This window comes from Cetorhinus maximus, chromosome 11 (genome assembly GCF_964194155.1).
Source record: "Cetorhinus maximus chromosome 11, sCetMax3.hap1.1, whole genome shotgun sequence".
Taxonomy (NCBI): Eukaryota; Metazoa; Chordata; class Chondrichthyes; order Lamniformes; family Cetorhinidae; genus Cetorhinus; species Cetorhinus maximus.
Window position 1 is genome coordinate 122,031,810 of NC_135889.1, and position 15,789 is coordinate 122,047,598.

The window sequence follows — 15,789 nt, forward strand, 5'->3', positions numbered from 1 at the left end:
TCCCTCCCTAACAGCACTGTGGGTGTACCTACACCATATGGACTGCAGCGGTTCAAGAAGGCAGCTCACCACCACCTTCTCAAGGGCAATTAGAGTGATGTAAATGTTGGCCTTGACAACAATGCACACATCCTAAGAATGATTTTTTTTTAAATCTACTTTTAAATATTTCAGACTTTGTTACTCACTGCATAGAAGTAGTAGCTTGCTCCATGTATCTCCATGTGTTCTAATGAACCAATTGTATAAATTAGGTGAGTCTCCACCCTTCACCTACAGGATTTGAGGTGTGTCTCACTCACTTTCTCTCTGTGTCTCTGTCTCTCTCTCTCTCTGTGTGTGTGTGTCTCTCTGTGTGTCTCTCTCTCTCTCTCTGTGTCTCTCTCTCTCTCTCTCTGTGTCTCTCTCTGCGCGTCTCTCTCTCTGTCTGTGTGTCTCTCTCTGTCTGTGTGTCTCTCTCTGTCTGTGTGTCTCTCTCTGTCTGTGTGTCTCTCTCTGTCTGTGTGTCTCTCTCTGTCTGTGTGTCTCTCTCTGTCTGTGTGTCTCTCTCTGTCTGTGTGTCTCTCTCTCTCTCTCTCTGTGTGTGTCTCTCTCTCTCTGTGTCTCTCTGTGCGCGTCTCTCTCTCTCTGTGCGCGCACTGTCAATTAGACTGTTCCTAGTGGCAGCACTAGTTTCTTCCCAGAAACTTGCCAAGAACTGGGTGTTACTGAGTGCACCTCCAAACAATTAATGTTCTACTTGTGCAATGCTTCCTATTCCCATTGTTTTGTTTGGGCAGAGGAAGGAATGTGAAATTTCTTTGCAAAGTGTTGAGGTTGCAGTTCCAAGTGTGCACTGAGGCAATGAGCACTTACAGGCTGTTTGGGCACAGGCTGCATTGAAGCCTACCTAGCCCTGTGCCTCCACCCAACCACACCTCTCCCCCAACATGTCCTCACCTTTATAAAAGCAGAGAACTGTGGATGCTGAAAATCCAAAACAAAAACAAAAATACCTGGAAAAACTCAGCAGGTCTGGCAGCATCGGTGGAGAGGAGTTTTTTGCTTTTATTAAAGGTGGAGGGGTTTACAGAGGGAATTACAGAGCTTAAGGCCAAGAGGCTTAAGGCATGACTGCCAATTGTGGAATAATTAAAAGCAGAAATACCAGAACTGGAGTAGCGCAGGGATCTGAGGGCCGCAGGTGGTTCCAGAGCCAGGGAAAGGTGAGGACATAAAAACAAAAATACCTGGAAAAACTCAGCAGGTCTGACAGCATCTGCGGAGAGGAACACAGTTAACGTTTCGAGTCCATATGACCCTTCAACAGAACTAAGTAAAAGTAGAAAAAAGGTGAAATATAAGCTGGTTGAAGGGGGGGTGGGACAGGTAGAGCTGGCTAGAGGGCCAGTGATAGGTGGAGATAGCCAAAAGAACAGAGGTATTGAAGGTGGTGATATTATCTAAGGAATGTGCTAATAGGTGACATTAAGGGTAGAAAGCAGGACGAGCAAGGTACAGATAACCCTGGTGGGGTGGGGGGGGGTGGGGGGCGTGGTGCGGAAAGGGATCGAAATAGGCTAAAAGGTAGAGATAAAACAATGGATGGAAATACATTTAAAAATAATGGAAATAGGTGGGAAAAGAAAAATCAATAAATTATTGGAAAGGGGGTGGGGATGGAGGAGAGAGTTCATGATCTAAAGTTGTTGAACTCAATATTCAGTCCGGAAGGCTGTAAAGTGCCTAGTCAGAAGATGAGGTGCTGTTCCTCCAATTTGAGCCTCCACCTTTAAGCTGCCCTTGTAAAAAAAAATCTACCTTTTTGACTAAGCATTTGGTCACTTGTCCTCCTATCACCTTATGTAGCTCGGTGTTAAATTTTATTTCATCGCTTCAGTGAAGAACCTTGGGACGTTTTACTGCATCAGTCATTTTTCAAAAGTAAGTTGATGCCTTGACCGGGAAAGCACTTTCCCGTAGGAGATGCAGGATTTGTGTCCAGTCGTCTTGGATCAGTGGAGTTGAATGGGACAGAGTCAAATGCTTGAAGGTAGGATTTTTTTACCTGGTGGCAGAAAGCCAGCACACACGGCTGAGTAAATACTCTGCAGCCAGAATTATCTGCATTTTTATATAAAGTTTAATTACAATCCAAGCTCATGACATCCACCAACAATCTCCTTTCTCTCCTGTCCCTTCTCCTCAGGGCTGGCAGGGAATTTTTGGTGCTTCGTCCAATGAGACATTTCCCGCTGAAGATCTGCTTAGGAATTTTACGAACGAGTTTGAGTAAAGACCCAAGGGATTAAAATGACCTGGTTTATTGCAGCTGGAGTCCACAGTGAAATCTCTGCCACAGACCAGGGCATGAACCATGTCAGCAGCTGACACTCGCACCTAGCTACTTTGAAAGATAAGGGTTAGGAATACAGTGACCCTGGGGGCTAAGTGATTGAGGGATGGGCTTCCCAGAATAGAGGTGGAATGGGGCGGGGAGAGGGGCAGTAACAGGGCAGTGCCCAATCAATTGCCTTGTGTGAGAGGGGAGTGGTGGGCGGAGTATGGAGGTAATAGGAGAGGGAATATAGACTTAATGTCACAGTTCTAAAGAGTGGACAGGGACAAAGGGACCCGGCAGTTCATGTGACTAGATCTTTGAAGGTGGCAGGGTGTATTGAGAGAGTAGTTAGCAGAGCTTATGGATTCTTAGGCTTTGTAAATAGAGGTATTGAGTCCAAAAACAGGGAAGTTATGCTGAACCCTTATAAAGCTCTGGTTAGGCCACAACTAAGATATTGTGTCCATTTCTGACTTTATTTCGCACTTTAGGAAGGATGTGAAGGTCCTTGGGAGAGCACAGAGGAGATTTACCAGAATGGTTCCAAGGATGGGGGATTTTAGTTGCGAGGTTAAGTTGGAGAAACTGGGCCTGTTCTCCTTGGAGCAAAGAAAGTTTGAGGGGGGATTTGATAGAGGGGTGTAAGACGATGACCGGTTTAAATAAGGTAGTGGAGGAAAAGCTGGTCCCATTAGTTGATGGTAGAAGGGCTTGGGAGAGACAGATTTAAGATTTTGGGGCAAGAGCTAGAGGGGGTTGTGGGGAAAACCTCTCACGCAGCAAGTGGTAACGATCGGGTGAGGGTGGTGGACGCGGAGGCAGTGACCAATTTCAAAATGATTTGCGGATGATTTCAAAGGGGAAATAAGCTTTGGGGATAGAGCGGGGGAATGGGACTGACTGGACTGCTCTACGGAGAGCCGGTATAGACTCGATGGGCCGAGTGGCTGTAAGTTACTCGGTGGAACTGTTTCACTGGCTGGATGGTTGGTGAGCAGAGGTCACAGATTTGAGGCGATTGCCAAAACAAATTGTGGATGGGTGGGGGAGGGGTGCTGTGAAATTCTGTTTCACGCAACAAGTTATTGTGATCTGGAAGGCGCTGCCCGAAAGGGCGTTGGAAGCAGATTCAATAATAACTTTCAAAAGGGAATTGGATAAACATAATTGAAAAGGAAAAAAAATTTGCAGGGTTGTAGGGAAAGAGCGCAAGGAGTGGAACGAGTGGATAGTTCTTCCAAAGAGCCAGCAGAGGCCCGAGAGGCTGAATGACCTCCCATGCAATAAGATTCCATGTGGGTTTGGCTTTGTGGGTGGCACTCCTGTCTTCGTTTTGCTGCAAAATGACTCGCAGTTCTCCAATGGTTAATGATTTTTTTTAATTACAGGCATCTACAGTGAAATATGGGAGCCCGCAAGAGTATCCTTCGTTACTCATCATGTCAAATTTCAACGTCTACATCTTGGAAATCACCGGACCTCTCAGGTTTGTTCAGGGCTTAGGTACTCCGTAAAATGTCACTTCAACTCGAGATTGTTCCCCAGTTAAATTCGGGATTGCTAGGTTTTTCGATAAAAGGCCATTGGCCGCAACTGGAGTTTATACTCCACACGAGCCACTTCCCCCCGCCTCTTTATTTCACCCTATCGTCGTCTGTCCATTCCTTTATCCCTCATGTGCTTTTCCAGCTTCCCCTTAAATGTAACTATGCTTTTCGTCGCAACTACTCCCAGTGGCCACTCTGAGTAAAGACCTTTCTCCGCAATCTCTAGTTTTGCGGTACCTCGCAGAGGCAGTGGTCAGTGTGTGTTTGGCATCTCTTTTGAATGGGCTTCGTAATGATGAGGTGGCACCTCCGGCAGCACTGAGGCAGCAGACGAGAAGATGCCAGTTCAATCCCTGGGTTGCCTAAATTGGCCCGATAAAGAAAAGCTGTTCCCATTATTAGTTGTGGACACAAGGACAAGGGGACATGGATTTAAAGTTTTGGGCAAGAGGTGCAGGGGATACATCAAGAATGAATACATCAGCAAGTGATAATGCCCTGGAACACACTGTCTACAAGGGGTGGTGGAAATGGAGACAGTGCACGATTTCGACAAGGAAATTGAATGGGCAATTGAGGGAAATAAATTTGCAGGGTTATGGGGAATGAATGGGGGAATGGGACTGACAGGAATGCTCTACGGGGAGTCGGTATAGACGCAATAGGCCAAATTATCTCCTCCTGTGCTCTAAGACCCTATGGCTCCCAGCCTATAAAATTAAATTACAATTCAAGCTCATGACATCCACCAACAATCCCCTTTCTCTCCTTCTGTCCCTTCTCCAAGAGGCTGTAAAGGAACATTTGGTGCTGTGTCCAATGAGACATTTCACGCTGAAGCTTCTGCTTAGGAAGTCTGAGTAAAGGCCAAGGGATTAAAATGATCTGGTTTATTGTAGCTGGAGCCCACAGTGAAATCTCTGCCACAGACCAGGGTGTTAACCGTGTCAGCTGACACTCGCACCTAGCTACTTTGAAAGATAAGGGTTAGGAATACAGTGACCCTGGGGGCTAAGTGATTGAGGGATGGGCTTCCCAGAATAGAGGTGGAATGGGGGGGCGGGGGGAGAGGGGCAGTAACAGGGCATCTGCCCAATCAATGGTGTCAGAATAGAGATAACAGGTAGGAAAAGCAATATAGACTTAATGGCACAGTCCTAAAGAGTTTAAGAATGATGTTTATTGTCACAATCCTAAGTCCCCAAATAGGTGTTGGATACATCAGTTTGGTGCTGGTCGTGAGAATAGAGGTGACAGGATGATGGGGGACTCTGGGGAGCAGTTGAAGAAATTAGTTTTTGTGATTGAATATTTCTTCCATAACGACCCTAGAGAGGGCAGGTGTCTGAGGAGAAAGACTTGCGTTTTTATAGTTTGGAGAAAGAATCATATTCAACTCAACGTTAACTCTGTTTTTCTCTCTCCACAGATGCTGCCAAACCTGCTGAGTTTTCCCAGCGTTTTGTTTTTGTTTCAGATTTCCAGCATCTGCAGTATTCTGTTTTCATTATTACATTTATATAGAGCCTTTCACAGCCTTGGGGCATCCCAAAGCACTTGAATGAAGTACTCACTCAGCAGCCGGGTTGTGCACAGCAAGCTCTCACAAACAGCCATGTGATAATGACCAGATCATCTGCTTTTATCGCAGGGTTTGGGTTGCGGGATTAATATTGGCCCCAGGACACACAGGAGATTGTCCTGCTCTTCTTTGAGAGAGCGCCGTGGAATCTTTCACGTCCATGTGGCAAGGCACCCAGAATACAGCACCTCTGATAGTGTGGCACACCCTCTGGAGCTTCAGCCTGGATTATGTGCCCAGTGTCTGGAGTTGGGGTCTTAAACTCAGAAAATCTTGACTCTGGTGTGCCACGGACTGAGCCACTTTGGCAAGACACAGTGCCCTGGCTCTGTAAACTTTGACAATGATGCAGAATCTCAGCACAGGAACTGTTGGTTTCTCCTCTGCGTGAGCAGTAGTCCTATGCCGCTGTGTCCACCACCTTATTCCTTTATCCCTCAGCTCTTTTCCTTCAAAGACCCATTGAACTTAACCTTAAATGCTGACATGGTCTTTACATCAGTCAGTAACTGCAGTAGTGTATAACACAGTCTCTCAATCCCATGTATTCAAGAAAAGATTCTCCTATTTCCATTAAAGGAAATGGCTGCAAAGACTGGGGAGGCATTGGTCGAAATATTCCAGAATTCACTGGACTCCGGGAGGGTCCTAGCGAATTGGAAAACCGCTAATGTGATGCCCCTGTTCAAGAAGGGAGGGAGACAAAAAGCAGGGAACTATAGGCCAGTCAGCCTATCTGTCATTGGGAAAATACTAGAGTCCGTTATTGAGGAAGAAATACAGGACATGGTTTTGTGAAAGGGAAATCATGTTTAACAAATTTGGTAAAGTTCTTTGAGGATATAACAAGCAGAGTTGATAAAGGGGAACTGGTAGATGTAATGTATTTGGATTTCCAGAAGGCATTTGATAAGGTGCCACATAAAAGTTATTGCACAAGATAAGAGCTCACAGTATTGGGGGTAATGTATCAGCATGGATTGAGGATTGGTTAACACACACAAGACTGAGTTGGGATTAATGGGTCTTTTTCAGGTTGGAAAGACGTAACTAGTGGCGTGCCACAAGGATCAGTCCTAGGGCCTCATTTATTTACTATCTATATTAATGACTTGGAGGAGGGGGCAGAGTGTAATGTATCCAAATTTGCTGGCGATACAAAAATAGGTGGGCGGGCATGTTGTGATGGGGACATAAGGAATCTGCAAGGGGATATGGGCAGGTTGAGTGAGTGGGCAAAAACTTGGCAGATGGAGTTTAATGTAGGGAAGTGTGAGGTCATGCACTTTGGTAGGAAAAATCAAAAGGCAGACTATTATTTAAATGGAGAGAGACTCCAAAATAGTGCAGCACAGAGGGATCTGGGTGTTCTTGTGAATGAAACACAAAAAGTTAGCATGCAGGTGCAGCAAGTAATTAAGAAGGCAAATGGAATTTTGGCCTGTATTGCTAGATGGTTGGAGTTTAAAAATAGGGAAGTCTTGTTACAACTGTACAGGGTGTTGGTGAGGCTGCACCTGGAGTACTGTGTACAGTTTTGGTCCCTGTATTTAAAAAAGGATATACTGGCATTGGAGGCAGATCAAAAGAGATACATTTGGCTGATTCCTGGAATGAAGGGGTTGACTTATCAAGAACGGCTAAACAGGTTAGGCCTTTATTCATTAGCGTTTAGAAGAATTGAGGGGTGATCTTACTGAAAAGTACAAGATTCTGAGGGGGCTTGACAGGGTAGATGTTGAGAAGATGTTTTCATTAGTGGGGGAATCTCGAACTAGGGGACATAGTTACAGAATAAGGGGACACTCATTTAAAACTGAGATAAAACTGAATTTCTTCTCTAAGAGGGTAGTGAATGCCTGGAATTCTCTACCCCAGAAAGTTGTGGAGGCTAGATCACTGAAAGTATTTAAAGAAGAAGTGGATAGATTTTTGAAATATTGGTGAGTTGAGGGCTATGAGGAGCTGGCACGAAAGAGGAGTTGAGGCCATGATCTTATTGAATGGCGGGGCAGGTTTGATGGGCCGAATGGCCTACTCCTCCTATTTCTTACATTCTTCTAAATCTCTGCCCTTGAGTTTTCTGTCTACGTTCTATTGTTCTAGACACTGTCAATCACTGGAAACAGTCTGTGTCTGCCTGTGACCCAGACAGTGGCACAGATTTTACTAGCCAGATAGGGTTGATCAGTCCACGCTGACACAACGCCCCTCATATTGCAGAACCTTGGCTTATAATGGAATAAGGAGGCCGCTGATGAGGGGAGCAAAAGGATTAGAGCTGAGGGGGTGAGGGTGGAAGAGATGAGAGGTTGGAGGGGAATTTGGAAAGCAGCCTTTGAAGATGTATCTGCTGTGACTCAGTCGATAGCACTCTTGCCTCTGGTCTATAAGATGCTGGGTTCAAGTTCCACTCCGGGGCTTGAGCATAACAGTCTAAGCTGACGCTCTAGTGCAATACTAAGGGCTTGTTACATTATCGGAGGTACAATTTTTGGATGCGACATTAAACTAAGGCCCCGCCTGCTTGCTCGTGCGAATGTAAAAGATCCCGTGGCACGATTCCGAAGAGCAGGGAAGTTATCCTGGTGTTCTGGCCAATATTTATCCCTCAGTCAACATCACAAAAACAAGAGTAGCCAGTCATTATCACATTGCTGTTTGTGGGAGCTTGCTGTGCACAAATTGGGAGAAAGCTTCTCTTCCTGGTGGTGAATTGGAGGTGGGAAGGGCATGTAAGTAGTCGGGATGGTTGTGTACTGGAACCCTGCCAGCTTCCGACCTCCAGAATCAAATTCTGGGCGGGAAGGCCCATGGTCGACCTCCTGAGGCCCTTAAGTGGCCAATTAATGACCGCGCGAGGGCCTCATCCCACCACCAGTGGGATTAACCCAGCTGCAGGCTGCATTGACAGGTAAAACTGTGCAGCCAGCTTCTCACCTCCCGGGTTGGGGGTTCTATCAGTCGAAGGTACTCGGTGCCTGATTGAGGGACTCCACATCGGAGGGTGGGGGAACCTACTGAGAGCTATCCCCCTGTCCTTGCTGCCAAGCCCCTGCATCGCTCTCACCGCCACTCACCCAACACCAACACCCTACCACTTTACTTACCTGCGGCCTGGCTCCATGATCCTGGGACTCCGGTAGGTGTTTTTCTGGCAGCAGCCATGCCTTCCCCTGAGGCACTGCCGAGCACCGGAAGTACAGGCCTCTGATTGGCTGCCAGCTCTCAGTAGGTGAACCTTCGGCCCCTGGGGTCTTGATTCGAGGGGAGGGCCCGCCAGTGGCCTTGCCGCTGCCTGATTGGCGGGTAGCTTGGCGAGCTTTCCCCGAAAAGAGGCAACACGGATCCCTTGCCGCCTCTGCAGGCGGCAGGTGAGACCCCCGATGCCTCAACAAGATTCTGCCCGTTGGCTGCTGTGTTTCCTACATCACAACAGCGGCTACATTTCAAAAAGTACCTCGCTGGCCATAAAGCACTTTGAGATGTCTGGTGTTCATGAAAGGCGCAATAGAAGTTCAAGTCTGTCTGTCTTTATGTGGAGGGGTTGAGTTGGGAGAGCTTCACAGCAAGGGCTGAGATCCACTGTGGGGATTGCACTTACCTGGAGTGAGTGGAGCATTGAGTGCAGATTGAAGGAAGATGCTTGGGTGTTTTTTCTTCAAAAGGAAAGTGCTTCATGTGTTGCATGTGGCTTTCATCTTCCTACTAACTTCCTTCTCTTAGGCTGACTTATGAGTAATGGGTTTTTTTAATATGTTCCTAACATAGGCTAGGCCAGCATTTATTGCCCATCCTAGTTGCCCTTGAGAAGGTGGTGGGTGAGCTGCCTTCTTGAGCCGCCGCAGTCCATGTGGTGTAGGTACACCCACAGTGCTGTTAGGGAGGGAGTTCCAGGATTTTGACCCAGCGACAGTGAAGGGACGGCAATGTATTTGCAAATCAGGATGGTGAGTGGCTTGGAGGGGAACTTGCAGGGGGTGGTGTTCCCATCTATCTGCTGCCCTTGTCCTTCTAGATGTCTGCGCCTTCATTCTCTTTCCTTTGTCCTGTTTAGTGGCCAGCCAGCCAACTGGTTAAGGAAGCGGGAGGTGCATTCTATACTGGACCTGGTGCATCTCCAGGTGGGCCTTCGCACCCAGAGCATCGGCATGGAGTTCGATGGCTCGGGGGCATCGTACACGCTGCTGATCCGAAATCCGTCCAAGTGCAAGAACTTCATGCAGTTTTTCACAGGTGGGTGGATAGTTAACACACGAGCTTTTGATGTATGGATCCCATATTGACCTGCCTGAAAAAGAGACTAGATGGCAAACATTCCACACTGCAGACACACAGATACACCTTTCACGCCTTTGCTTCCATTTATATAGTGTCTCGACTGTCTACTGGACGTTTGACGTCCGATTATTTTATGAAGTGCAGCCGCTGTTGTAATGCAGCGGCTAATTTGTGCACAGCAAGCTCCCACAGCAGCAATGTGACAATGACCAGATCATCTGCTTTTAGTGATGTCAGTTGAAGGATAGATGATGGCGCAGGACACCGGGGAGAGCTTCCCCGCTCTGCTACAAAACAGCGGCATTGGGATCTTCTACACGCACCTGAGATGCCAAAGCGGGCCTCGATTTAAAGTCTCATCCCAAAGGCAGCACCCCCAGCATTGCCACACTTTCTCAGTACTGGCGCTGGGTTATGTGTTTCTGAGTGGGGCTTTCTGTGACTACTCTCCATCCCAAACTGCTGCCCCCACCACCCTACCCCACCCACTGATCTCTGCTGCTCAGTACCATTCAAGGTTACCCTATCGATACTTAAGGCTGTACAAAGTGTGCGACTCACAGGAGACAGAAATGCTGCTTCAGTGATATCTGCTGAACTGGCCTTGGAGTGCGATAGTGTCTCTACAAACAATGGCGCAGTGTTAATGCTACATGCTTAACTTTATTACTGTAAGTGCAGCACCTCAACCAGTGGGGTTTGCTACTGAGCCCACGAGAGTCTGTTCTTGCTCTCACTTCTCCTCAATCCTTTACAAAAAGGGTTAACTTATAAGGACAGTTCGTGTGGACTAGGCTTGTATTCCCTTCATGGAGGATTTAATGAGCTATAAGTGAGCTGACTAGAGTGTTTTCTCAGTGTTAAAATTTGTAAACCCCTGATATAGTAGGAGCTAATAGTTTGTAACATTAGACTAAGCGAAATGATAATCAATCGGTTCCTGTAGTAGTCCTTTTGTTCAGTATAGATATCATCAATATTGACCACTTGCCTGGATGAGTGCAGCTCCAAGAACCCTCGAAGGTCAACGCCATCCAGGACAAAGCAGCCCACTTGACTGGCACCCTATCCACCAACTTAAACACTCGCTTCCTCCACCACCGATGCACAGTGGCAGCAGTGTGTACCATCTACAAGATGCACTGCAGCAACGTACCAAGGCTCCTTAGACAGCACCTTCCAAACCCGTGCCCTCTACCACCTCGAAGGGCAAGGGCAGCAGGCACATGGGAACACCAAGTTCCCCACCCCAAATCACACACCATCTTCAGCTCATTCCACACATATTGAAACCAATGCACCACAATCACTCGCATGGAGCTAGTGATAAAACCCAGGAAACCTCTGGTCTACCCAACTCTCCTACACACGCACAGCATTTTCATTAATCTTGAGAGGCCAGCATTTATTGTCCATCCCAAGTTGCCCCTTGAGAAGGTGGTGGTGAGCTGCCTTCTTGAACCTCTGCAGTCCAAGTGGTGTAGGTACACCCACAGTGCGGTTAGGGAGGGAGTTCCAGGGTTTTGACCCAGCGACAGTGAAGGGATGGCGATATATTTCCAAGTCAGGATGGTGTGTGGCTTGGAGGAGAACTTGCAGGTGGCGGTGTTCCCATCTATCTGCCACCATTGTCCTTCGGGGTAGCAGAGGTCACATGTTTGGAAGATGCTGTCAAAGGAGCCTGGGTGAGTTGCTGCAATTTATCTTGTAGACAGTGCACGCTGCTGCCACTGTGTGTTGGAGGGAGGTGAATGTTGAAACATAGAAAATAGGAGCAGGAGTAGGTTATTCGGCCCTTCAAGCCTGCCCCGCCATTCAATATGATCATGGTTGATCGTCTATCTCAACGCCATAATCCTGCATTCTCCCCATATCCCTTGACACCTTTCGAGTCCAGAAATCTATCTATTTCCTCAAATATATTCAGCAACTTGGCCTCCACAGCCTTTTGTGGTAGAGAATTCCATAGGTTCACCACCCTCTAAGTGAAGAATTTTCTCCTCATCTCAGCCCTAAACGGCCTGCCCTGTATCCTGAGACCTTGGAGGTGGTGAATGAGATGCTGACCGAGCAGACTGCTTTGTCCTGGATGGTGTTGAGCTTCTTGAGTGTTGTTGGAGCTGCACTGACCCAGGCAAGTGGAGAGTATGCCATCACACAACTGACTTGTGCCTGGTAGATGGTGGGACAGGCTTTGAGGAGTTGTGGAGAATGCAGAACGAGCTCTGCTGATCTGAGTCTGAGAGGGGTAGCCTGGTCCCAGGTGTGTTTTCCCTGAGATCAGTGACTCAGTCCGAACTTTGTTGTAAACTCAACACAGGCATGTCTGAGCAGCAGGAGGCTGGGCTGCCGAAAAAGGCAGGCTGGCCAAGCACACGACATAAAACTTGTTGCGGCATCAGTAGAAAATTGCCTTGCGACATTTAGGAAGATGTGGCCTTAAAGTAGCTCGTTCACAATTCCCACTGTCAGACACACCAGCGAGAGTTGCTCATACCTTCACCACAATGCTCTCAAAACAATCCCAAAGGGTTTACTCAGTCACAAACATGCCTAAGCACGGAGGCTGGACTGGACAGGGATCACCGCTCAAGGCCGCATGCCAGCTGTAAACCACCACAGCTCTAACCTTGAGTTATTGCTGGAAAAAAAAAAGACGTTGACGCTTTTTGTCTTGCACTCATCAGGACACTTTGCAGGATTGCCAATAAAAGGGGAGGACAACAATTTATACTGTATGAGAAGAGAGTGCTGATTGGTTGGCAAGCGGACTCTTGATTGGTAGAGTCATTGCCGTGGAGAATGCACCAGGGATATTGACTGACAGTTAACTGCCAAGCATTGTTTGAAATTTAAACCAGGCAGCTTGACCCTAATTGGTCAAGGCGTTGCCCTGAGGAATGAGTCAACGGATGACTGTCACTTATTTTGTTTAGCTGAAGCAGACACAATGTGTGTACATGTTCTTTCTGTCTGCAAGAGCCCTGTGTATTAATACGTGTGGCTTCCAGTACACGCACATGCCCCACACTGCAAGCCTGACTGACAATCTTAAATTGGTTGTCAGCGTAATTCTTCGCACGTTAAAGATCATTGAGCAAATGTTGTCCAATCGCGGAATCACATCTGAAGTTGGACACTGTTTTTGAGTTTTGCAAGCCCGGGCTGGTTGGTTACGGTCTGTACCTTGCCTGTTATGAACAGTGGCTGGAACATTCTGTTTGATACAATCTGCCAGTCTCTGGGATGTACAGCCCACATACCCAGCATCACACTGGCACTGAAATTCACATACCACATCACTCCTTTGTGTGAGAGGCAGAACGTCTTTTTGCTCTAATCTGCAAGATTTCTTCAGAATTAGCTCCACTGGCTTATCTGTTGTGGGTTTGAACCCCATAACCCAGGGTGTCACTCATGCCAGTGCTGTGGAGTGCTGCTCTGCCTGAGGTGGTGTTTTTCAAATGATACATTAAACTGAGGCCGTAATCTGCAATCTCAACTCGTAACCACTGTGTTGAAGAGCAGAGGCGTTCTTCCTGGTGTCTGAGGCCAGTGTTTATCCTTCAACATAACCTGAAAGTGGATGATTTTGTTTATTTCATAATAACCTGAAGAAGAGTCACGCGGACTGGAAGCGTAAACTCTGTTCCTCTCCCCACAGATGCTGCCAGACCTGCTGAGTTTTTCCAGCATTTTCAGGTGTTATTTTCTCATTGCTGTTTTGAGGGAGTTTACTCATCAAATATTTGCTGCCATTATTTCCTTCATCGCAACAGTGCAGTCACTTCTTAAAAAACAAATACATAATTGGGTGTAAAGCACTTTGGGACATGGAGGTTGTGAAAGGCGCTATAGAAATGCCTTATCAGTTCTCTCTTCCTCCACTTGATGTTGACTCCTTGCTAGCTCCAGTTGTACAGCTGCACTCCATTGCCAGCACTTGCTCCTCCTTGATTTGAGAGCCTTCACGATGAGTGCTATTCGGCCACTGAGGCATCATAACTTAGTCTGATCCAGATCCTGTCCACACTGGATGTCCATCTACTCATCCCCCAGCAAAGGCTGGTAAAAGGGATGGAGAAGTGGATGGTGAGGTCACTGAGCAGCGCTTTAAATTATTCAAATTACTCTCTGCACCAACGGCCCCCCCCAACTTAGAACCACTATGGCACAGAAGGTGGTCATTCAGTCTATTGAACCCACGCCTTCTCTCTGTAGAGCAATTCAGTCTGTCCCATTCCCCCCCTCTATCTCTGTAGCCCTTGCAAGTTTATTTCCCACTAGTACCCATCCAAATCCTTTTCAAAATCATTAATCATTGCCACTTCCACCACCAAAATCTTAACAGAAACGAGAGGCTCTTTCTTACCCTATTGGCGCGCGCACACACTCTCAGATTGTTAAAACAGGTGCCAAGGTTCTGCATAAGAAAAAAAAAACCTCCTGGAATTAGCTGACCTATAATCAGGCTCCTGCCAACAGATCCCAGCATCTATCTCTGTGTCAAGGAGAGAGCCAAAATCAGACAGGGCTCCCCCTCTGATGCCACCCATCGTCGGATAGCTTGCCGACACTGTGATGAGGTTTACACACTTTGTGATTGGGGGTACCGGAGTGTTGCAGAATGTCACTCCGCAGAGAGTTAATACCCCCCCTGAAAGAACTGAGTGAGGGGGGTGGGTATTAATCATCTTCAGTATTAATCAAATCACCGTGAAACACCTTGGAATATTATTGTGCATTAAAGATGCCATATAAATGCTATTATATGGGTGGAATAGCCGTGTTCATTCCGAAGAGCAAGGAGCATGTTTGCGACGTTAATACATGTTTGACGTCAACAATCAAAAATGCTGCAGCCTCCAGCCTCAGCTATAACTTGCTGCAACCCTAATCTGAGAGATTGTATAAACGATGACCTGCTCTGCTCTGATTTCCATGTTAGAGACCCCACTCTGCCCTCCTCTCCTGATGGAATTGGCTTCTTGCTGAAGTGCGATTGCTGTCCAGCGCCCTCCTGGCAAGCTCCTTACCTTCCGCCCTCAGTAAACCCCGAGCTCATCCAAAACTCTGCTGCCTGGGCCCTGACTCGCACCAAGCCCTGTCCGACCCACCTCATTTTTGCCCTCGCTGACCGACATTGGCTCCCAGTGCAGAAACACCTCGATTATATATTTTTTTTTTTAAAAAAAAACTCTCATCATTGATTTTAAATCCTTCCACAGCCTCACCTGTTCCTAGCTCTGTCATGTCCTCCAGTTCCACAACCCTCCTACACTCTGCACTCCTCCAATTCTGGCCTCTTGCACATGCTCGATTTTAATCGCTCCACCGTTAGACCCTAAGCTCTGGAATTCTGGAATTTCACCCCTAAACCTCTCCGTCTCTCTGAACAGCAGCACATGGTTTCAGATCCTCGCTCCCCATTGATCAGCAGTTTCCTCTTGTCCCAGGTATGAACAGGGTGCTGTTTAGAGGATTAACCTGCCAGTGAAGCAAAAATGCTCAGAACGTGTAAAAGGGCCCATGAAATTCGAGCAGAACAAAGTCAGAATGTCAACAAATTGGTTGTGGGTGCTAATCCCGTTGGCCCCACAAGCTTTCCCATGTGCTGTCTTTGGCTTTAATTTGGATTGCTGGGAGAGCCTGGTCATATTGCTGCTGGGTTGGTGGGCAGAGCTGGCTTTGTTTGCTGAGTGCCGGGTGCCACCTGTTCCAAACCATTTCTTGGTTTGTGAGTCTTCATAGTGAGTGCTATTCCACCACTGAGGTGTCACAATTCAGTCTGATTCTAGTCCTGTCCTCACTAGATATCCAGCCACACATCTCCCAGCAAAGGCAGGTGAAAGGGATGGTGGAGGTCATTGAGCAACACTCAGATTTATTTGCTAGTGTTGTACTTCCCTAGACCAACTCCTCCCAACTCTCTCCCCCCCCCAACCCCCCCACTTAAGTCTTAGAATCATTACGACACAGAAGGATATGGGCCAAGTGCTGGTAAATGGGATCAGGTCAGGTGTTTCTCACGTGTCGGTGCAGACTCGATGGACCGAAGG

At 47.3% G+C, this 15,789-nt stretch overlaps 1 protein-coding gene across 3 annotated transcripts in view; it reads left to right on the top strand.

Moving 5' to 3' along the window:
- stk11ip (serine/threonine kinase 11 interacting protein) overlaps positions 1-15,789 on the top strand; it is a 106,415-nt gene that overhangs the window by 78,226 nt on the left and 12,400 nt on the right. For all 3 annotated transcript variants that reach the window (XM_078552687.1, XM_078552686.1, XM_078552688.1), the window contains exons 21-22: positions 3,709-3,806; positions 9,507-9,685. In XM_078552687.1, the coding sequence (XP_078408813.1) occupies positions 3,709-3,806; positions 9,507-9,685 (277 nt within the window). The remainder of the gene's footprint in view (positions 1-3,708; positions 3,807-9,506; positions 9,686-15,789) is intronic.